Source organism: Pantherophis guttatus, chromosome 4 (genome assembly GCF_059756535.1).
Source record: "Pantherophis guttatus breed Tessera chromosome 4, ASM5975653v1, whole genome shotgun sequence".
Classification (NCBI taxonomy): Eukaryota; Metazoa; Chordata; class Lepidosauria; order Squamata; family Colubridae; genus Pantherophis; species Pantherophis guttatus.
Window position 1 is genome coordinate 27707481 of NC_142066.1, and position 22409 is coordinate 27729889.

Consider the following 22409-nt stretch of genomic DNA (forward strand, 5'->3'; position numbering starts at 1 on the left):
CAAAAACGATGCTTACAGGATGCAGCAAGATCTTTCTTTATCTTTCTTTATCTTTATTTGATTTATATACCGCCCTACTCCCGAAGGACTCAGGGCGGTGAACAGCCAAACAGTAAAATACATAAATACAAAATTTAAAAACAGGATAAAATCGAATTAAACAATTTGGCCCAGACAAATTAAAACACCCCCAATCATGTAAAAAACAGATTAAATTTTGTATATTAAAAAGAAAAGAGGGAAAAGATAAGGCCAGGCCCGCCTGGTGGAATAAAAAGGTCTTCAAAGCACGGCGGAAGGTGCGCAGATAAAGTTAAAAAGAACAAAGGAAACATATATTACGTCCCCTTGAAGGCATGCCCCCCCCCCACCTCCATTCATTTTGCATCCTTCCCAGATGACTGCCTCGTCTTTGGCCATCAGGAGGTGGCATGTTCCTTCATTCGTGTGGGATGTTGGCAAACAATTTTCTTATGCCAGCAATTTTTTTCAAATGTAAATACATTCTGAGGGCTTTACCAAGAAGGAGGCAAGCTTTGAAAGGTTTTGTTTTGGAAGGGTGAATTCTAGAGGAGGTGCTATTTTTTGGCCTCCGTGTATTCTCAGGATTAAAACAAAGGAGGGCTCTCTCAGGTTTCTGTGCTGGGACATCCTTCAGGTGTGCAAATCATTTTCCAAGCCAGTGCTGGAGTAGCCAGGGTTGGGAAAGAAATGAAGGAAGGAAAGGAATCCCTGCGGATTTTACCCTGCTAGTCATTGCCGACTATAGGGAACAGTACTCATTTCTTTTGTGCCAGCGCTGTCCAAATACATGTCACCAGCATGACATTGCGGAGCGCTGTTTCCGCCCCACTGAAATGGTACCTATTTATCTACTCGCATTTGGATGCTTTCGAACTGCTACGTGAACAGGAGCTAGGCGGAGGCGGGTGCTCATTCCATTGCACGACGCTCAGGTTTCGAACCGAGCCATCTTAATCACTATGCCATCATTGGTTTTTCTCCAAGCAGACATTCCTTTTTTTTGCCTGCAAAATACGAGAATTGGGCACTAGGTGTTGTTTCTAACATCCATCTCCCTGTCTGTCTGGGATCACACATCGCGTTAAGCTTTTGTTTGTGAAAAGTTCGAGTGCCTTAATCCAGACATAATGCTTATCTCTAAGCCATGGATTAATAGCCCCAAAAGTCTGGGTTCATGTAAAGATGAACCCAAACAAATGGCCTGTCTGGCTTAATATGATGTGTGAATTAGGTCATTGTCACGCTTTAGAGTTAAAAATAGCAGGCGGTGAACTTGGCTCCTTTCTCTTTATTTTCTGACATTTCCCCCGCCCCACCCCTGGTTTTTCTTGAAGCAGAAAGAAACATGGTTTTTTCAGTACTTTTTTTTTTTTGAAGCAGCAACCTTAGAAGGGAGAGCGTTCGACGGCAAGCTGTAAAACGAATCCCTAATCCAGGTCTCCTGCTTGAGCAACGGGGTTGGGCTAGATGACCTCCAAGGTCCCTTCCAACTCTGTTACTGTTACGCCCAGGAAGATGTGCAATTGTGCGTACAAAAAGGAACTGCAGCCATATTGGGGAGGCTGTTCTGATGTGACTTTCTGTCTTCCCTCCAAATGGCAGACATACTCAGGGCTCTTCTGTGTGGTCATCAACCCTTACAAGAATTTGCCCATCTACACAGAACAGATAGTGGAGATGTATCGGGGCAAGAAACGTCATGAGATGCCGCCTCACATTTATGCCATCTCTGAGACGGCCTACCGAAGCATGCTGCAAGGTACACACTCCCCAAAGGGTGGGGGTGGGGTGGGGGGCTTTACTGTACATCAAGAGTGGACAAAGTACAACCCAGGAAGCTCAGAGGGCTGCGCCTGGTTCTATTGCTGCCCTCAGCCTAATTTCAAAAGCCTTCTGCAAACCTCTGTCTCAATTCCAGAATTGAAGATGCTTCAATTCCAAGTCTTGAAATGTGGTGTGAGGAAAACAAGAGAGAATAAGAGAGAGGATTTGAGTGGGTCTGGGAAAAAAACAAACCTTAAATGGCCCTTTCAATTTTTTGTTTCAGCCATCCCCCTCTTCATTTTACCTTCTTGCTTTTTAGGACAGGGGTCTCCAACCTTAACAACTTTAAGACACGTGGACTTCAACTCCCAGAATTCCTCAGCCAGCAAAGCTGGCTGAGCAGTTCTGGGAGTTGAAGTCCACAAGTCTTAAAGTTGCCAAGGTTGGAGACCTCTGCTCTAGGAAGTACGTCCACTTATTTAAAATTAGGCTACCCACATGGGTGTGAGAAGTAAAGGGGGCAGGGGAGCTGTGAATGCAAAAGTTTAAAGAGTTCCCCATTCCAGACTGAAGCAGAAAGGAGAAGAATGTGTAATTTTAGGGTGTATCATGGATAGAGTGGGCAGATAGCTAGAGATAGGGGAGCTGATGAAGGCTAGCATTTTGCGGCTGGTGGATGGATGGATTGCATGTGTGTTTCTGGTGCCCTCTTGCGGAGGGAAATGGTCTTCAGGAAACGGGAACAAACAATTTTGATCTGATTCTTTTTTCTCTTTCTGTCCCCGTCAGATCGAGAGGATCAGTCGATCTTATGCACGTGAGTATTGCTTGCAGCGGGGAGAGGCTGTAGAAGGAGATGCTCAGAGGAGAGAGAGTGAAAATCCTTCTGTATGGATGTTACCAGGGACTCTAAAAACTTGGTAGCCCAAAGAGCCAGCCCTTCATTGCATTGCATGCAATTGTACTTAGAGAAAAAGCAGTCTGCTGCTTTAGTCCTGTAAGAAATATTGTACAAAAGCCAGTTTAAACAATCCTGCAGTCTCAAAAAAGTCACTTGCCAAATGCCAGCTTTATTCCTGTTCCCTTCATATTGGAAAGAATTTATTTGTTTCCCTTCCCCCAATCCACCCCTTGTAACAAATGTTGCTCTAACCTGTGATGGAAGCTGTGAAGTTGATCTCACTGAACATGAATCAACAATTAAGCAAAAACCATGTATAGCTGCCTTCTCCTTTCAGCAACTCAGTGCCCTCCAAATGTGCTGGGATTAAAATTCCCAGTTTACATAATTGGGAAAAGATATATCCATTTTTTTCCTTACCCTTTTCTAAATTAGAAAAGTTGAACAACTTTGACTAGAGAAAGGCTACTCTTGATCAGGACTATCCATATTCTACGTCCAACCACTTTTCACACCAGTTTCCATGATAGTTTTTAGTATTATTACTGTAATGTTGTTCCTAGTGAGTTTGGGACCATGATGGAATTGGAGCCAAGGACCTGCTGGTTCCCATCCATAACTTTTTGATAGGATACTGCTGATGGGAGAGGTTTGGAAAGCAAAAATTCAGAATTCAGAAAGTAAGATCGTGAACTTGATTCTCTCTTCGTGGAAACCACAGCTCTAAGTTTGGCCCTGAGAAGGAGAGGTGAGAGTGGGATCCATTTGTTTTCTCATCTGATGTCTGTTCTCTGCAGAGGAGAGTCAGGTGCTGGCAAAACAGAGAACACGAAGAAAGTGATCCAGTACTTAGCACATGTGGCTTCATCTCATAAAGCCCGGAAGGACCATAATGCGCCGGTGAGTGTGGGGCCACATCCAGCTTCAGACACAGCAGCAGTCGCCTGCTCTCCCTTGCGTTGCCAACACAGAAAGGGCATGGCAGACTGGTGTGACCTCTTTGCCAGCTCTGGTTTTGTATTCCTGAAACGGAGCCAATGAGCCCCCCCATCTCATGCCTAGGAAGTAACCCAGCATCTAATTTGAACCTGGGCCAGTCTGGAAGCTCTTCCAAATACCAGAGGATGGCCTTGGCATGTGTGAAAAGGTGATCCCCTGAAGAGCCTTTCAAAAGCATGCAAAAGTACTTCCCTCTCTTCTGTCACTCAATACACCCACTGTCTGCCCATATGGAATTTGGCTACCAAGCCTGTGGCACCCACCCAGGCAGGATTGAGAGACAGTGTTGGGTTTGAATTAACATTATTGTGTCCTTTGTTGAAGGAAATGAGTCCTTGCTTGCCTTTTCACGTCATTCCTTTCAATCAGTTGCCAGCCATTTATTATACTTTTCTTCCCCTGTATAGTTTCGGGGCCCTTTTGGTTGCTTCCTCCCAATCTTAAGAGTTCAACGGCAGGGGCCCACTAGATCTCCTAGGACACCTGAGTGGTCTTCTCTTGAATATTCTTGCATCTTGTGGACACAACCCTAGGGGAAGAACTTAGGCTCCAGTTATTCTAGCCATCTCCTTTCAAAGGAGATTATTATCTGAGGCCATCTAGAATCATGAAGGGTTTCTTTCTCCCTGTCATTTCACAAAGATGTCCCAAAGGAACTGTTGGCCAATCTGAACCCCTCTCCTCACCTGTACTGGGGCTCAAAACTGTCTGACATTCAGCCCTGGAACGTCCTGCGTGAAATGTGTTGATTCCTCATTTTTCCCTTTGGTGCTTCCCTTCTCTGATTGCACGAAAAGCCATCTTTTCCCCTTGTCTGTGCCTAATTGACAGTCTTGGTACAGATTCTACAAGTGTGTGTGTGTGTGTGTGTTTGTTCCCATATGGAAGATGATATTAATACCCCCTCTGTTGTCTTGCTGCCTCAGCTGGAGTTCCTCAATGAAACCAAACAGGCAAGACTCGGATGCATGCTGCTGAGATGCCAGCTTCCCCACCTCCCCACCCTTCACCCCCATCCTCCAGTGCTGATTGCGGGTCCCTACCACTGGCTGCTGCTCCTGGTCCCACCTATACTTAGAATTGCTCTTCAAATGCTTTTCTCATCAGTTGCACACTTTGCTTGTTGCCAGAGTCGCTTCCTTGAACCCCTTTCCTCACCAGAGTTACGATGCCGCATTTGCTGAGGGGAAAAAAAAACATGGTTCAGGGGATTTCGGGGGGGGGGGGGCTGGGAAAGGAAGCCAGGTGTTGGGGATCTCCTATTCCTCCCCTTTTCTGTTGTGCTGGTCCCCAGTTTATGTCCTTACGTTATTGTGGTTGCGTTCTCATTGTATTGTTCACCGTCTAATTTAACCCTTTGATTTGTTTTTGTTTCCCCTGTCTTGCTCCCTGCTCTGCCTTCCCATTGTATTTTTTGTGATGTCATCCCCATCCCAACCTCCATAGACTTCCAGCCCTGCTTCCTACGTGAGTAATTTTTGGAAACAGCTTCCCCCCTGGCTGACCCTGGAGTTTCTTTGAGCACTTCCTCGGCCCAAAAGCTTTGTGAGGCCAGAGGCCTGCATAGATTGCTGCTAACTCCTTTTCCATCCTCCGTCCCTCCTTTTCCTTCTTCTAGGGAGAACTGGAGCATCAGTTACTGCAAGCCAACCCTATCTTGGAAGCCTTCGGCAATGCAAAAACAGTGAAAAATGACAATTCCTCACGATTCGTAAGTCTTCATGGATGGAGAAATCCCCTCCCACCCAGTCATCTACCTCAGAAATCTGTGGAATGAGAATCCTGTTTAGCAGCTTCCAATTTCAGACCAGTTGAGCCCTGGATTTAAGACAGAAGATAGCATCTTCCTGAGCAGTGGAAAATATTTTCAGATCTGGGACATCAAACCCCAGTTGTTCTAATGCAGTATTTCTCAGCCTTGGCAACTTTAAGATGGGTGGACTTCAACTCCCAGAATGCTCAGAGTTGAAGTCCATCCATCTTAAAGTTGCCAAAGTTGAGAAACACTGTTCTGATGGGTGGTTTGTACCCTTCTTAAACAAATTACTCTGTCACCTCATATGTGTGTGTGGTCTCCCTATCTTCAGGCTAAGATTGCTTCTCACACAACTATTACAAGTGGCAAAAGCTGCCAAACAGTTATAAGGATATCTTTTTTTATAAGATAATCTCTCATGTTGAAATCTGTTAAGCTCCTTCACTCTTCCCCTATTTCAAATGTGTCGGAACACAATTCCAATAATTCCCTAGCTGGCTGGGAGTTGAAATATTGTCCAACACATTTGCAAGGCACCAAAGTGGAAAAAGTTTGTATACAGCAACTAGGCAAGCTGAAGATGTGTGGACTTCAACTTCCCAGAATTCCCCAGCCAACATGGGAAATGCATTGTAGAGATGGGAGCTGTGATACAAGACATTTGTCAGTGTTCCAAGTAATGCACCTATAGAAATTAGAACTCCGAGGCAGGCAGGTTCCTCAAAGAACAGTTTTATTGGGTATATCATATTGGCACAACTGGTGAAAGCCAACTCTAATAGCCAACTCTAAAAGCTCCTGCAGCTTTCACCTAATTAAAAGTAAAAGTTTTCCCTTTTCTCCCCCAAGTCATACTGTCCATTCCAGGAGCTCACCAGTTGCTTGGTTACTTTGCCCCTCCTCCGGCGAGCCACCTTGGGTTTCCACAGGAAAGTTTTATTGTTTTGGCTACAAAAGCCCATCTAACTATTTCCCCCCTCCCTCTGTTGTATGGCAGCCCTGGAGCCCCCAAGATGGCCTTGGCCATGATCACTTCAGGATTGACAACATTCAGTTGGGGTGTTATCAGGGGTGGGTTCTACTTACCAGTTCACAATGGGATCGCTTCGTTTGCATACGTGGTTTGCTTCTGCGCATGCGCAGATCACCAATGACGACATCCAGAGCGGTGGGCGGTGCCTCCTGCCGGTTTTACTACTGGTTCTTGTGAACCGGTCCGAACTGGGGACAACCCACCACTGGGTGTTGGGTTGCCCCCAGTAAAATGCCCTACCTCACACTGAGTAAAAAAACTAGTTACAGAAGTTTGCCAAAGGGATTCTAAGTTTGAAAGTAGATCATCTCATGTTAGTAAATCTGGATTTTTTTAAAAAAAAATCATCTTTCTGTTTCGGAAGGGAAAAAAAAAAAAGTTAAGCTGTGCAGCCACTTTGTTCAAAGAGGCAGCGTTAACATCCGGCTCGTTTGATGAGAAGATCTGAAGGACAGGAAGCAGGCCAAGATACTGTTCTTTGGTTTGGTTTGGTTATTAGCTTCCAGCAACTCCTCCTCAAACATAAATTAAGAATGGGCTGCCCAGTTACAATGCTGGACAAACCTTCGGCCTAAGGGCTGCCCTTGGTCATGACTGCGAGGGATATGACCGTGTATAATGATAGCATTCAAGAGGATGGAGTAACTTTATTTATTTTTAATGTTTTTTGCATTATCATGCAAAAAGGGGCAAGGGGTAAAATCGGGGATGGGCTGCTGGGGATTTGCAGGGGTTTGGGAGAACCTCCAGCTAAGATTCTGTGCAGTTCAGAGAACCCCTAAATACCACTCCTGGCTGGCTCTGCCCTGCCCCACCCACCCCGCCCCTCCCTTCCCACGAATCCCAACGCGGCCCGTTTTGGGTGCAGGTAAGTGCAGGGCATTCGCAGAGGGCAAAAAACAGGCCTACTGGAGGGCAAAAAACAGGCCTACTGGAAGTTCGGGAAGGCCGGAAACCGGCCTCCAGAGGGCTTCAGGAGCCTGGGAATGCCGTTTTTGCCCTCCCAGAGGCTCGAGGAAAGCCTTTGGAGCCCGGGGAGGGCAAAAATGTCCCCCCACTGTGCTGCAGGAGGCCGACTAGGCCATGCCAACCATGCCCATACCCACCAGCAACCGGGCAGAGAACCCCTTGCTAAAATTTTTGAAGCCCACCCTTGGGTAAAATGGGACTTTAGTACAGATAGTTTGAATCGAGATCGGAAACTCCATTGCTAAGCGACATAGGCATAAGGTGTGATGTCATGTGACTGCACTAAATTACGATGGCAATCCCAGTTGCCGTCTTTAGGTGAGTCATGTGTGATCACAATATCTTTGCAACCTTCTGCTGGTTTCCCCACTGACTTTGCTAGTTGGAAGCTAGCAGTGAAGGTTGCAAATGACAGTCACATGACCACTCGACACTGCAACATCACAATTGCAGGCTGGTTGCCAAGTACCTGAACCACAATAGCGACGGGGGAATGCTGCATTGGCTGCAACTACGAGGACCAGTCATAACCTTGTACTGCTCTGTTACAACTGTTGTAACTTCAAACAGTCACTGAACAAGCGAACATTAAATAGGGACTACTTGTATTGCACTCATTTTTGCCCTTTACCCTCCAGTGAAAAACTTCCCTGATGTTTTGGCATGAAACAATTTAATGGTGCAGTGGGCGGCTTCAGCTGCGGCTCCCTAGGTGGTTCAGTGGCTAAGATGCTGAGCTTGACGATCAGAAAGGTCGGCGGTCCGAATCCCTAGTATAGGTCTCCTGCGTAATTGGGGTTGGACTAGATGACCTCCAAGGTCTGTTTCAACTCTGTTACTGTTACTTTGTTCCTTTAAATACTTCAAAGTACAAAAAAAAGAGCCTTAAAAGGTTATGCTTGCAGCCCCTTTTAAATATAGCCTTAAACTTTCATGTACCATTTCTTTGAGTCCATTCTTTAGAAAGGGCAAAATAAATAAATGCCTTTTTGAAATCCTATGCCAACAAACTCCATACTTCCTTCAGAAGAAAAACCAGTTTTGTTGGTGAAAGTCTTTTTTTTTCAGCTTCCTTTTGTATTTTTTTGAGAAATGCTTTTGGTTTTTAGCCACTCCTTTCAAAAGAAAGAAAAATACAAAGGTTTTCTCTTCCTCATAGATGAAAGGCAGAAGAGTGAGCTTCACATTCCACTGTATTATTACTTTCTGTTAGCTTTTCTTGTTTTTGTGGTGAATGGTTTCTACTCTTCCTATTTAGAAAAGATTCATTGCTAACTCAATTGACCAGAGGAATCTGTTTCCAGCTTCTGCGGTTCACTGGCAACTAAAAAAAATATTTAAAATACCGAACAATTTTTCTGTATCAGCCACACCATTCTTCTGATTGATACCTCATTTTCCTATCTATTTTTCTACCCGCAGGGTAAATTTATTCGGATTAATTTTGATGTAGCCGGCTACATTGTTGGAGCCAATATAGAGACGTGTATCCTTGTTGTTAGAGAATAGAAGTTGTAAGTTTGGGCCATGGGAGATCTCAGGCCCAGTTCTCTAGACCAGGAGCGTCAAATTTGATTTCATTGAGGGCCGCATCAGGGTTGTGTTTGACCTCAGGGTGGGGGGGGGCGTGGCCAGGTGGGCGTGGCCAGCTCGATGTCACTCGTGTCTGGGGCACCTGTGGCGGCCCGAGTGCTCTGCCAGTGAAAACGGGCTCCTGAACTCCGTTTTTGGCTGAGACAACCTCCTGCAACCCTCGGCTGGCGAAAACAGAGCTCAGGAGGACTGCACACAGCCCTCCAGAGCTCCGTTTTCGCTGGCAGAGGCACTGTGGGCCGGTCCTTTGCTGTTTCCAGGGCAGCCCCATGGGCCAGTTTTAAGCACCCCGCAGACTGGTTCCAGGCCCCAGGCCTTAAGTTTGACACCCCTGTTCTAGACAGATAGAATTTGAGTTTGATTGGGCATCAGATTCTGAGCATGAACATTCCTGATGGCAAAAATATCAGGTGTCTGATCCAAAGTATTAGAAGTCCCCTAGGGGCAGAAGGATCCAGGTGGGATGATTGACAAGCCTTGATGGGCCTAGATGCCTAAGGAGAAAGAAATAGTCCATACGTGCCATCCTTAACTCAGAGTGTCCCAGATCTTTTGGAAAAGTCCCGCGCCATTCGCCAGGCCAAGGATGAGCGAACCTTCCATGTTTTTTATCAACTCTTAGTAGGTGCTGGTGAACACACAAGAGGTGAGTTTGTCCCTTTAGTTTCCCAAGCATCATAGAAATCCTGTGGCTTAGTTTCCTGCTCTTAAGACTAGCAATAAAACTGAAGGATAATGAATTGATTGGTGCTAAAGACAGAAATAACAATACTCAGAAACTTTTTGACTAACCTGACTGGAAATAACTCACTAGAAAGAAAGTCCTAACCAATGAAAACAAGTGACGGTAGTCAGCTGTAATGTCAAAAGTGTACACATTGCACACAGAAGTGTACAGTGGCCCACCACTGTCCCTTTGGGTGGAACCAAACATTTTGTGCATGGGGTTTATAAAGTAAAAAGGGAATCTTAAACCTTAACAGAAATCTAAAGCACCCTGGCTGATCTTTAAACCTCCTGAATCTTGCTCTGTCAAAGCAGACTCTAGTCCATCTCAAATGTTGTGCCCATCTGATGATTCCTAATAGTGTATTGCCCCCTGGACAACAACATGATTAAAAAAGTGTCACCAATGCTTTCGTTACCTCCTGTTGAATTACTGCAATGACACTACATGGAGCTGCCCTTGAAGACTATCCAGAACTAAAACTGGTCTAAAATGAAGCAGTGTGCAATTTTGGGTGCTCTACACTTCAACCAAATAACACCCACTGCTGCGTGAGCTTCCCTGCTTCCAGTTGCTTTCGGTGTGCAGTTCCAAGGTGCTGGTTATCACTTTTAAAGCCCTACAAGGCACAGAGTTAGGTTACCTGCGGGACCATCTCTCTCTGAAGTATCTTGCCCGATTATATAGGTTTTGGAACCCTCCAGGTCTCCCTTCTTAAATGTTGCCATTCTGAGGGCCTTCTTGATGTCCATTTCAGCTCTTTGGATCAGGTTCCCACATGAGATCAGAGGGATCCCTATCCTTGTGAGATTCTTCCTCAAACATTGAGCTAGGAGGTCCTTTGCTCTGGCGCCAGAGGGGGAGGCACCTTTGTTTTTAACTATATTTTATGGGCTGTTGTGCGCCATCTAGAGTCATTGTTGAGATAGGCAGCCATATAAGTGCTGTAAATTTTGTTTATTAAATTTGTATTCAGGGACCTTCTGGTGGTCCCTGTAACATGCTTTATTTCATGCCCCTGTAGGAGAGCTGTTGCTGGAGCCATTCAATCAGTATCGCTTTCTGTCGAATGGGTACCTGCCCATCCCTGGACAGCAGGATAAGGAGATCTTCCATGAGACTATGGAATCCATGCGTATCATGGGCTTTTCACATGAGGAGATACATTGTGAGTCACTCTTTTATGCATGTGCATATATCTGCCGTATCCTGGTTGCAATTAAGGAAGTATCTGACTTAACATTCCATTTATGGTTGTGGTCATAGTTTTATTTATGATGTGCTTTCAATTAAGTGACTTAGAATAAAATATTTGATACAAAAATATACAGGTAGTCCTTAACTTACAACTACAATTGAACCCAAAATTTAGATAGATATAGAATTCTTCATTGGCCAAGTGTGATTGGACACACAAGGAATTTTTCTTTGGTGCATATGCTCTCAGTGTACATAAAAAGAAAAGATAAATTTGTCAAGAATCATAAGGTACAACACTTAATGATAGTCATAGGGTACAAGTAAGCAATCAAATCATATTTGGAAACAATATCAAAATAAATCGTAAGGATACAAGCAACGAAGTTACAGTCATGCAGTCATAAGTGGGAAGTGGGGGATGGGAGGAGATTCTGTTAAGTGAGACAGTTGTCAAGTGAGTTTTGCCCCCATTTTACGACTTTTCTTGCCAAAGTTGTTAAGGGAATCACTGTAGTCGATAAATTAGTAATCCGGTTGTTAAGTGAATCTGGCTTCCCCATCGACTTTGCTTGTCAGAAGGTTGCAAAAGGGGATTACATGACTTTGGGACACAGGTCATAAGTATGAACCAGATGTCAAGCATCTGAATTTTGATCACGTTAATGAGTATGCTACAAAGGTGGTCCCTGTGAAAAATAGTTATAAGTGGAAAAAAACAGTGCCATTGTAACTTTAAACGGTCATTAAACAAACTGTTGTAAGTCGAGGACTAGTATTACCATCCATTACTGTATAACTTTGTAATGTGAAATAGAGAACCAGTTTGCTGAAGTACTTAAGGCACCAGGCTAGAAACGGAGAGATGATGAGTTCTAGTCCCATTTTAGGCATGAAGCCAGCTGGGTGATTTTGGGCCAGTCACCCACTCTTAGCTCTAGGAAGCAGACAATGGCAAATCACTTCTGACATCTTACTAAGAAAACTGAAGAGACAGGAGTCAAGAGTAAGGCACAAAGTATATGAAATAAGGGTTGATGAGCTAAGGGGACCATGACCTAGAATAGTTTTAACCACTATATGTTTGAAATGACCAGTAGATATAAAAATATTTTAAAAGTAACATGTAATTGTTTAGGTAATTTCACTTGAGTAGATATTAAATGTTGTTAGGAACATTGTGTTACCTGCCGCAATAAACGAGAACAAGTTGGAAAACTTCCTATTTATTATTGGACTGCACTGATCTTAAATCCCTTTGGATATTCACAAGCAGAGTAAAAATGTAATATCCATCCACTGGCAAATCTTTATCTCCAATTTTCTTATGTGTACATCTAATTAATATTCCTAAAGTGTTGTTGAAGTTGTTTATAAAGGCCATTTCTGCAATAAGAAGTTTTAGCATTGCTTTTAACTTCACAGTTCCATTTTAAGCAATGTTTACACTGTAGTGAATGTAGTGATTTGTTTTTTTATTGTAATTCCAGTAATGCTCCTTCATGTATTTTTTTTATTGTAATTCCAGTAATGCTCCTTCATGTAGTAAAGGAAGAGAAAGAAGCTTAAATTTGAAGGAACATCTGAGATAAAGAATATGTACCCCAATTTCTTTACTGCGTAGAAACTTTAGAGCATTGTGATTTCTCTTACTATTTTACTATAACATTAAGACAATTAATACAATATTAAAACAGTAAGAAAAATGACAATGTTGTAAAGGGTGTGGCTCTTATGATGATCTTTGGGTTTGAAATGTTTTGAATGCTGCTTGTAAGTTGTTGCAGTCCCAGCCTGCTGCAGTGAACGTCAAGCCATACATGTTTCATTAATCCAAAAATTAAAATTATTTAGAATTATGAGGGCAGTGGAGAAAGGTAACAGAGCAAGCGTCTTTAAAATACCTTGTAGCTTTATTCTTGTTCTCACTTGGGTAAAGAGGCTGGTTGCAATGCACTATGTGATGAAATGTATTCTTATGTTTTGCGTTGCACTTTATGCTAAATCTGTTTGAAGGGATGAGTTTGAATAGGGTTGTTTGCAAAATGCAGACTTGTGGTTTTGCTAAGGGTCATCCTTCCACACAGGTATGCTGCGGATGGTCTCAGCTGTGCTGCAGTTTGGCAACGTTGTCTTCCGTAAAGAGAGGAATACAGATCAGGCCTCCATGCCGGATAACACAGGTATTTCAGATTAGTAGCTTTACTTGAGAAACCGCTGACTTTTCAGAAATGCTAGCAAGCAGAGCAGGGGTGGGTTCTAAATTTTTTTACTACCGATTCTGTGGGCGTGGCTTATTTTGTGGGCGTGGCTTGATGATCATGTGACAATTCTTTAGGATTTAGCAGAGGTACTAGTCTACCAGGCTTTTAACTACTTGCAGAGCTGTACCGGTCTACTCATTTGTTTTTGGAGGCGCCAGTCTACCACCACACTGCCTTTTAATACTGATCAGCTGTAGGGCGGCCCTTTGAAACCCGCGGCAAGAGTTTAAACAGTTTTTTTTCTTCTAGCCGATCAGCTAGGACTCGGGAGGCAGCAATAGATTGGGGGTGGGGCCAAATAAAAGGTAAGAATAATGCGGGGGGACGGGTACCCTCCAGCTCCCTAATAAAGAGAACCGGTTCCGTGACGTCATATCGTCACCGCTACCGGCTCGGCCGAACCGGCCCAAACTGGGAGGAACCCACCACTGAAGCACAGATAGACCTCCTTTTATGACGGCAGTTGAGCCCAGAATTATGGTCATAAGTCATCACAATCATTTAGCTGATGGGGGGGAGATGCAGTCTCGGAAATCCAGAACTGGGTCATAAGTAGTTCTGGGAACGTCTGTCATAACTTTGAACAGTCACTAAGCAACTGGTTGTTAAGCAAAGACTGACTGTAAGCACTTGGCTGTGATCAGAACTCATACTATCTTTTTATTTAGGAGTCTTAGCTGTAGAAGATATAATGGGATCTTGTGTAGGGGGAACTATTTTTGTTTTATTGGTATAAGATATTGATTTCCATGTTGGCTCTAAGAAAGAGTATTTCAAAATTAAGTTTCACAGTAATCACCATATGAAAATTCAGGTTTCTGTGGCTAGGTGGGCTAGGTCAAACATTCCTGTGGGCCAGGAGCTGTTTTTTGAAAGGGAGAAGGGAGTGGGGGATATGGAATTGAAAAGAAAGCTGGTGAGAAATGACCTGACAAAGGGCGGCTCTTATTGGTCTCTTTTGTGCCTTTGCAGCTGCTCAAAAACTCTGCCACCTCCTGGGCATGAATGTCACAGAGTTCACCCGTGCCATCCTTACCCCACGCATCAAAGTCGGCCGAGACTACGTGCAGAAGGCACAGACGAAAGAGCAGGTCAGTGTCGGTGATGACTGTGGCTGACAGTCACAGTGGTTGATGGGTGGTCCTGAAGAACCCTTGAAGGAGGGCTTGCCAAGATAAATAATAATTATGTATGGAATATATGGGCCAAGATGAGTCCGTTTTGATCTCGACCTTCCCTTCCTAGGCTGACTTTGCTGTGGAAGCATTGGCCAAAGCTACCTATGAGCGACTCTTCCGCTGGCTTGTGCATCGAATCAACCGTGCGTTGGATCGTACCAAGCGCCAGGGGGCGTCTTTCATCGGCATTTTGGATATTGCTGGTTTTGAAATATTTCAGGTGAGGGGAGATCTGCTAGACACAAAATCTGGTGTGGTTCTCTTCCATTTTCACTTCCCGATGAATATTTATTACATGTATTTATTATGGTTGAATATGGTTCATCTGCAGAACTGCTTTCAATCCTTTCCTTCAAATTGTGTTGTTGATCTTCTCTTTAACTAAACCCATAAGTTTCAGCTGAAACTGTCAGGGTTCCAAGTAACACCTCCAACAAAAGAAGATTCTGAGGGTAAAGGGCAATTGATGTGATAATACCAGAGAATAATAGAACAGAAAAGAATTGGAGAAGTATCAAGCTCTGAAAATCAGAATTGAAAATTAAGGCAATCTTGGATGACATTTAGAAAATTTGCACTTTGATAAAATTTCCATCTGTCATTTTTTTAGATGGACTTATACATACAGTATACTATTCTAATGCATTATGACATTCTAAGTTCTTGGAAAGAACTCAATGCAAATGAAAGACAACACCAGCTAAAGAACTGGCAGCTGGGATGTCATGGGCGAATAGGCGGCAATATAAATTTAATAATAAATAAATACATAAATGTATGTCATACTTTTGTGGATGTAATAAAAAATTAAACTTGTATGTTGCCTGACTCTCAGCAAACTCTAGGCAACTCATAATAATTAAATAAACAGTGTCTTACGAAGGAAAGGATTAATGCCAGTGTTGTAAAAAGCAAGAAGAACATAGATTACATAGAATACATACTCAACTGTAATAATCAAGGAATTTTCTGTTTTTCTGCAGCTTCCTTGATATCCTTATCCTGGGCCAGTTCACCCAGTAAACTTTACTGATAGGGTGAATAACAAAGAGGCTTATCTTGACATGTCAATAGATTCACAGGAAGAAAACACAGTAAAATTCATCAAATGTTGAACCCCCTGTGAATGTTTTCTTTTCTCCCGCTGTCTCCCTTCTGCAGCTGAACTCCTTTGAACAGCTCTGCATCAACTACACCAATGAAAAGCTCCAGCAGCTCTTCAACCACACCATGTTTGTGCTAGAGCAGGAGGAATACCAGCGAGAAGGCATTGAGTGGAATTTCATTGACTTTGGCTTGGACCTTCAACCCTGCATCGATCTCATTGAGAGACCAGTGAGTGATCTGGAATGCTGTGTAGTTGTTACATTTGGAGGGCCAAGGAAAGATGGCCTCCAGCTCTTCAGAGAACCTTCTCCTCTTTCTTGGTTGTTGCACCTCTTTATTGCATTTGTCCTTGCTGGTGGAATGGTCTTCTCTGACAGTTCTTTGGGGTGGGAGTTAAGATCAGATCTTTAACTTGGATCATAAACTTCTATGTTATCTCTAAATAACCCACAGTGGAAGACAATTATTTGCCTAATGTCTTAGGCACGATGCAGTTGCTGTTCCTTTTGTAACCCATTTTCTCCCATGCCCTGACCAAGTTACCTACAGCCCTTGGAATCTTGCTAATGGTTTCGGTCTATCTCGCTTTCTTCCAGGCAAACCCTCCAGGTCTGTTGGCTCTGCTAGATGAAGAGTGCTGGTTCCCTAAAGCCACCGATAAGAGCTTTGTGGAAAAAGTTTCCCAGGAGCAAGGGTCCCATCCCAAATTCCAGAAACCCCGGCAGCTGCGGGATAAAGCTGACTTCTGCATCATCCATTATGCCGGCAGGGTAAGTTGCAACTTCTGTTGTCTCCCTTCCCTTTTCACTGGCACATCCATGCTTACTGCCTTTCCCAAACTGGGACTTTTCAGGTGTATTGAACTATGACTTGTTATTATTTGAAAGAAGCAGCCATGGGCAGTTGTAGTCTATCACAGCTGAGGACCCAACATTGAAATTCTCTAATGTTGGCAACTAAGAAAAATGTTTGATAGCTTATTATGATAGCTGAGGCTTTCAAATTAAATTTCCACTCAAAGAATCTGACCACAGATATGCTGCAATGGTCGTAAGTGCGAGGAATGATTGCAAGTCGCTTTCTTCAGCACTGTCATAAATTCGAACGGTCACTAAACAAAAGGTCGCAAGTGGAGGCCTAAGACCAGATGGATTTGCTACAAATGGTTCTGACGTCGTTTAACCTTTTGATCCTTTCTCGTCTTCCTTCTCTCCCTGTTTTCATTGAAAGGTTGACTACAAAGCGGATGAGTGGCTAATGAAAAATATGGACCCTTTGAATGACAATGTGGCCACTCTTCTTCATCAGAGCACGGACAAGTTTACTGCTGAATTGTGGAAAGATGGTAAGAGGGTTGAAATCCTGCTGTAACCTGCATCTGCTCGCCTTCATAATATTTGTTGCCTGTTAATAAGGATAGCCTGCTGATTGTATTGTATGTGAACATGACTTCTCGTGCATGAAAATCTCTGTCACTGCTGATACTAACCACTTTGCTATTTGCTGTCTTTCTTTTCTTCTTTCTTGTTCCACTTCTGTCCTGTAATGGATGATCTTGTGAAACCTTATCCTTCCCTTCTCTCCACTTGCCTCTTCTGTCCTGTCCTGTCGCCAGAGATCCAGAATATACAGAAGGTTTATTTCTTTGACAGCTATGCCGTGGCATCTCAGGTTCCAGCCGAAAGTACGTTTCTTCCTTTCAACATGCAAGACATGCCTGCATGTGGTCAGAAAGGTGACAGGTCTATCCTAGGAAACAGTGAGACATGCATCGGTTCGTCTTAATTTGGGATTTAATTTGCTGAATAAATACAGAGCTAAATCCCATTCACTTAAACAGGGATGAACCTCAAGTTAAGGTGCCTTAGAAAGGCCATTTAAAAATTGTTAATGAACTTGAGAGTTAAATTTCCAAATCTTTCTCCACTCTCTCTTCTTTTGACCGAGCTGCTTGGCTAAAGCAGACCCTTGTCTTTCTTTATTCAAAACTCTGTTTCCTGCACTTTTTAAAGTCACTTTTAGATGAGGATATTTCATGAATGGATATTTAAGAACTTTTTATCATTGATTTGTACAGGCAGTCCTTGATTTACGACTATAAATGGGACCAGAATTTCCATTGCTAAAGGAAGGCAATTGTTAAGTGAATTGCACCCAATTTTTACATCCTTTTTTGCCACAGTTCTTAAATGAATCATTGGAGTTGTTAAGTGGTCATTAAACAAATCCAGCTTTCCCCATTGACTTTGCTTGTCAGAAGTACTTTACTGGGAAAGTCACAAATGACAATTACATGACCCTGGAACAATCATAAACATATGCCAGTTGCCAAGTACCTGAATTTGGATCATGTGATCATCGGAATGCTGCAAAGATTATAAGTGTGAGATTGTAAATCACTTTTTTCAACGCCTTGGTAACTCTGGTCATTAAACAAATGGTCGTAAGTCGAAGACTACCTGCAATCTTGCCTTGTTTCCCAATGTTTATTTCTTGTTTTTCCTACTGGAGAAAGTTTGATCATGTAATTCAGTATGTATAGTTTCTTAAATGATGGAGGAAGGTTTTCTCTATTCATTGCTATTTTGGTAAGTCATAAACACACACAAAAAATACAATATCCCCTAATCTGCTAGTGTAGAATGAAAATAGCAATTCTGCATGCAGTTTGTAGTGGCAGATTAATGATTTATTAGTACTAAGAACCAGGTGCTACTGAGAGAACCAGGTACTATTCCTTACTGCCGAATAATATTTACAACATGTTAGTTTCCATGTTGCTTACAATTTAAATTCTTCAGAAATGGAGACAGGTAAGTAGGCGTCTGTCCAAAATTTTTAAAGGAGCTTGCTTGGGAATCTTACAGGACTGGACTCTCTCAAGGCCATACTTAAAAAAGAAAAGTCCCTAAAAGGAAGAGGTTGCAACTGGGAATGTTATGATATCACCAAAATGGGTGGCACTAATATTTTTGGCCAAAATATTAGATATTTGTAGTGCTTATGGGGTGCCTGATGCTTTAAGTCTGTGTTTCCCAACCGTTAAGATGCATGAACTTCAACTCCCAGAATTCCCCAGTTAGCAAAACTGCCTGGGGAATTTTGGGAGTTGAAATTCGCAAATCTTAAAGTTGCCATTGCTTCTTGACCTTTTGGCTAAGATCAAGTGTAGTGTTCTTAAATTTGCCCAGGTTGAAAAACACTGTTTTAAACACTCCAATCTTTTCACTCATTCTGGAAGTTGCAAAGGAGTACTGGGAGGGTTTGATGTGCCCATGCTGCCCCACCCCCATCCAAACTATTTGCATCTCCTATCTAGTCTTTCAGTTTTAAATGCAATATAGTTCGATAATTGGATAACTTCTGCTCCTCACAGGATAACTCCCATAGATGTATGTTTACTTGAGATGGAGATTGGAAACTGAGGAAGTACACATGTTTTTGGAATTTCAAAGTGGGGAATAGAATGGAGAGATCAAAAGCCTTTTTTCCCCCTTCTCCCTAGTGGATCGAATTGTGGGTCTGGACCAAGTAAGCGGGATGGGAGACCTGGCCTTTGGCGCCTCCTACAAGACAAAGAAAGGAATGTTCCGGACTGTAGGACAGCTGTATAAGGAGTCACTCTCCAAACTTATGTCAACCTTGCGCAACACCAATCCCAACTTTGTGCGATGCATCATACCCAACCATGAGAAAAGAGTGAGTGGGGGCTGGGATTCATTCATTCATTGTATGAAGGAAGCCATGAAAGATATTGACCATTCCTATTTCTTAGACATATCAAAAGACCTTAAGATCTCCCCTGTTACACCAACATGTGAAGGCTTTTCTTCATCAAGATACAGAATAACAGAGTTGGAAGGGACCTTGGAGGTCTTCTAGTCCAGCCCCCTGCTCAAGCAGGAGACCGTATACCATTTCAGACAAATGGCTGTCCAGTCTCTTCTTAAAAATCTCCAGGGTTGGAGCACCCAGAACTTGTGAAGGCAAGCTCTTCCACTGACTGATTGTTCTAATTGTCACAAATTTTTCCTTATTTTTAGGTTGAATCTCTCTTTGATTAATTTCCATCCATTGCTTCTTGTCCTCCTTCAGGTGCTCTGGAGAATAGATCGATCCTCTCTTCTTTGTGGCAGCCCCTTAGGTATTGAAAGACTACTATCATGTCACTTCTAGTGACCCATTCACCCCAAAGCTATAGTGGGATGGTGATGGGGATAGGGTAGGGTAGGTTAGGGTAGGGTAGAGTAGGTAGAGTAGAGTAGAGTAGAGTATGTAGAGTAGAATAGAATAGAATAGAATAGAATAGAATAGAATAGAATAGAATAGAATAGAATAGAATAGAATAATCTGGAAAGGATCTTGGAGGTTTTATAATCCAGCCTCTACTCAAGCAGGAGAACCTATACCATTTCAGATAAGTGACTGTCTATTCTCTTTTTAGAAACCTCCAATGATGGAGTGCCCACGATTTCTGGAGGCAAGCTGTTCCACTGGTTAATTGCCCACACTGTTAGGAGTATTGTGGACTAACAGTCCCAGTTTCTCATGTGACCCTTGGAAAATTAATTGCCCATCCCTGAGCTAACAACACCATATCTTAACCAAGAAAAAGCTTCACATGTCTATGTAACAGGAGAGTACAGGTAATCCTCGACTTACAACCATAATGGTACCTGCCCATCATGGTTGTAAGTTGTGACAATCGTAAAACAGGTCACCCAAATGACGGACACAATTTCCTGACCTTTTTTGCGGTGGCTGTTAAGTGAATGCAGTGTTAACCTAGCCAATGTATGTTAAGGGGCAGTTTTGCTGCAAATCGGAAGTAAATGCTGGATTTTGGCAAAACTGTTATAAAATGGGGTCATGTGACCACAAAATATTGAGTAATTGAGATGCAGTCGTATGACCATGAGGGGGAGATGGCTGTTGGATCTGGATTGTAAGTGTCCCCTCTCTCCCCCGGGAAGCCTGTTGTAGGTTCAGTCACTAAGTAACCTGTCATAAGTCAAGGACTACCTATATTCAGCCCTTGATAGCACTCTACTCCGTGAGAAAAATATATTGCAGGTGAAAAAATTAGTCAGCCTGATTGTATGAAGAAAATTATGAGGAAGATAAGTGTGTTTTGTATTGAAAGCTATTGTGTGTGTCCTGAGAGCGTAAAAGAATGTAGGTGATATAATATGAGAATATTGAATTTGAATCAAAGGAAGCCTAGGGCCGAAGTCTCACTCAGCCGTGCCACTCTACAGAATTAATCAGCCATGTATCTTCAGCCTCATTTATCTCACAAAATTGTTATGAATGTGAGCAGCACGCCTTGAGCTATCTGTAAAAAAGTTGACAATAAACATAAGAAGCGATATTGTTAGTGGCTGACTTTAGAGTGCTAAGGAATTCCCATCCAGACTCTTCAGGGACAGATCCTGTTGTGGCTCCTTTTCTCACACGTCCTTCCCTTGACACCTGTTACAGGCTGGAAAACTGGAGCCACATCTTGTACTGGACCAGCTGCGTTGCAATGGAGTCCTTGAGGGAATTCGCATCTGCCGCCAGGGATTCCCCAATCGCATTATCTTTCAGGAATTCCGCCAAAGGTATGCCATTTTGGTGATAGATCCTCAGCAAAAGGAGACATATGCAGGAAGACCAAAAGAGTTCTCGATCTTTTAGGGTTTTATCGTCAGCCTTAGTGCTTTTAGAGTTTGGAGATGCCATTTGTGACTTCCATTTGATACTCAGCCCTGAGTATCTCATATTTTCCTTTGTGCCAGAGTGAAGGTTTAAAATATTGGATTTGGACCAGGGAAAGATAGACTGAAGTCCAACCTCACTGACTTTCAGGCAGTTGCTGTCTCGCAGCCCAAAAATAGTAGCTGTTGTGACTTTTAAAATGGAAGACGAACTGCTCAACTCTGTGGGAAGGATGAAATTAAAAACCAAAGGAATAGAAATGAATTGTATGCAGTGTGGCTAAAGGTCGAAAAGCAACATTGTTTTTTCCCATACTCCTCAACAGATACGAGATCCTGACACCAAATGCCATTCCCAAAGGCTTCATGGATGGAAAACAGGCCTGTGAGCGTATGGTACGTGTGAGGTTTGCTTGCTAGAACCAGCAAGGCAACTTGGGCTAAAACAAGTTCACTCCCAGAGTGGTTTGAGTGGGTGCCTCATCCTCTTCTCTTCTTCTGCTCTTTTGTCGTTCCAGATCAAGGCTTTGGAGCTGGATCCTAATCTTTACCGTATTGGCCAGAGTAAGATCTTCTTCCGGGCTGGTGTTTTGGCTCACCTGGAAGAGGAACGAGATCTGAAGATTACGGATATAATCGTGTCCTTCCAGGCAGCGGCCAGAGGATACCTAGCTCGCAAGTGAGCACAAAGCAGGGACTAAGTTTGAATTATGACCTGGATCTAAAAGCATGGACAGAAGGATCTAAAATAGACTTCCCAATGTTGACAGAGTCCATCTTCCTAAACTTTCAGATTATGACTTCTCCCTGCCTTGTTACTTGATTACTTTTTAAATAGGAAACTGAACTAGGAGCATCATAGGCATGAAGTTGGGGGAGAAGCTCTAACCATTGGCAGTACCTATTAAGTTATTTGAAGTTTGAATGACTGTAAGCTGCCTAGAGTTGCCTCTGGTGAGATGGGCAGCATATAAATTTAATAAATAAATAGGTTTGGTAGCATCTGAAAACTCACAGTTTCCTGATTTCCTAAAAAAGACATGATAGAACTATCACCTAAAAGATAAAATTCTCTTTTGTAATAATCCATAATCAATAACTTAACAGATATACATGTAGCCCTTGACTTCACAACTGGTCACTCAGTAAATGTTTGAAGTTACAACAGACCTCCCTGGGGGTAATTACAACCTAGTTC

The 22409-nt window shown here is 42.9% G+C and overlaps 1 protein-coding gene across 8 annotated transcripts in view; it reads left to right on the plus strand.

Moving 5' to 3' along the window:
- LOC117666722 (myosin-10-like) overlaps nt 1–22409 on the plus strand; it is a 76683-nt gene that overhangs the window by 15673 nt on the left and 38601 nt on the right. For 3 of the 8 annotated variants that reach the window (XR_015733689.1, XM_087891832.1, XM_087891830.1), the window contains exons 3-20: nt 1627–1783; nt 2578–2605; nt 3487–3589; nt 4615–4641; nt 5307–5399; nt 8869–8932; nt 9587–9685; nt 10791–10934; nt 13051–13146; nt 14200–14318; nt 14473–14625; nt 15567–15740; nt 16109–16282; nt 16743–16857; nt 19018–19211; nt 20994–21115; nt 21538–21607; nt 21730–21890. Coding sequence is in view for 7 of the 8 variants with exons in the window: in XM_087891832.1 (XP_087747958.1) it covers nt 1627–1783; nt 2578–2605; nt 3487–3589; nt 4615–4641; nt 5307–5399; nt 8869–8932; nt 9587–9685; nt 10791–10934; nt 13051–13146; nt 14200–14318; nt 14473–14625; nt 15567–15740; nt 16109–16282; nt 16743–16857; nt 19018–19211; nt 20994–21115; nt 21538–21607; nt 21730–21890 (2093 nt within the window). In the remaining variant the exon portion in view is untranslated. Of the gene's footprint in view, nt 1–1626; nt 1784–2577; nt 2606–3486; nt 3590–4614; nt 4642–5134; nt 5156–5306; nt 5400–8868; nt 8933–9586; nt 9686–10790; nt 10935–13050; nt 13147–14199; nt 14319–14472; nt 14626–15566; nt 15741–16108; nt 16283–16742; nt 16858–19017; nt 19212–20993; nt 21116–21537; nt 21608–21729; nt 21891–22409 lie in introns of all 8 variants that reach the window. The other 5 variants (XM_087891835.1, XM_087891833.1, XM_087891836.1 and 2 more) reach the window with 2 other exon arrangements.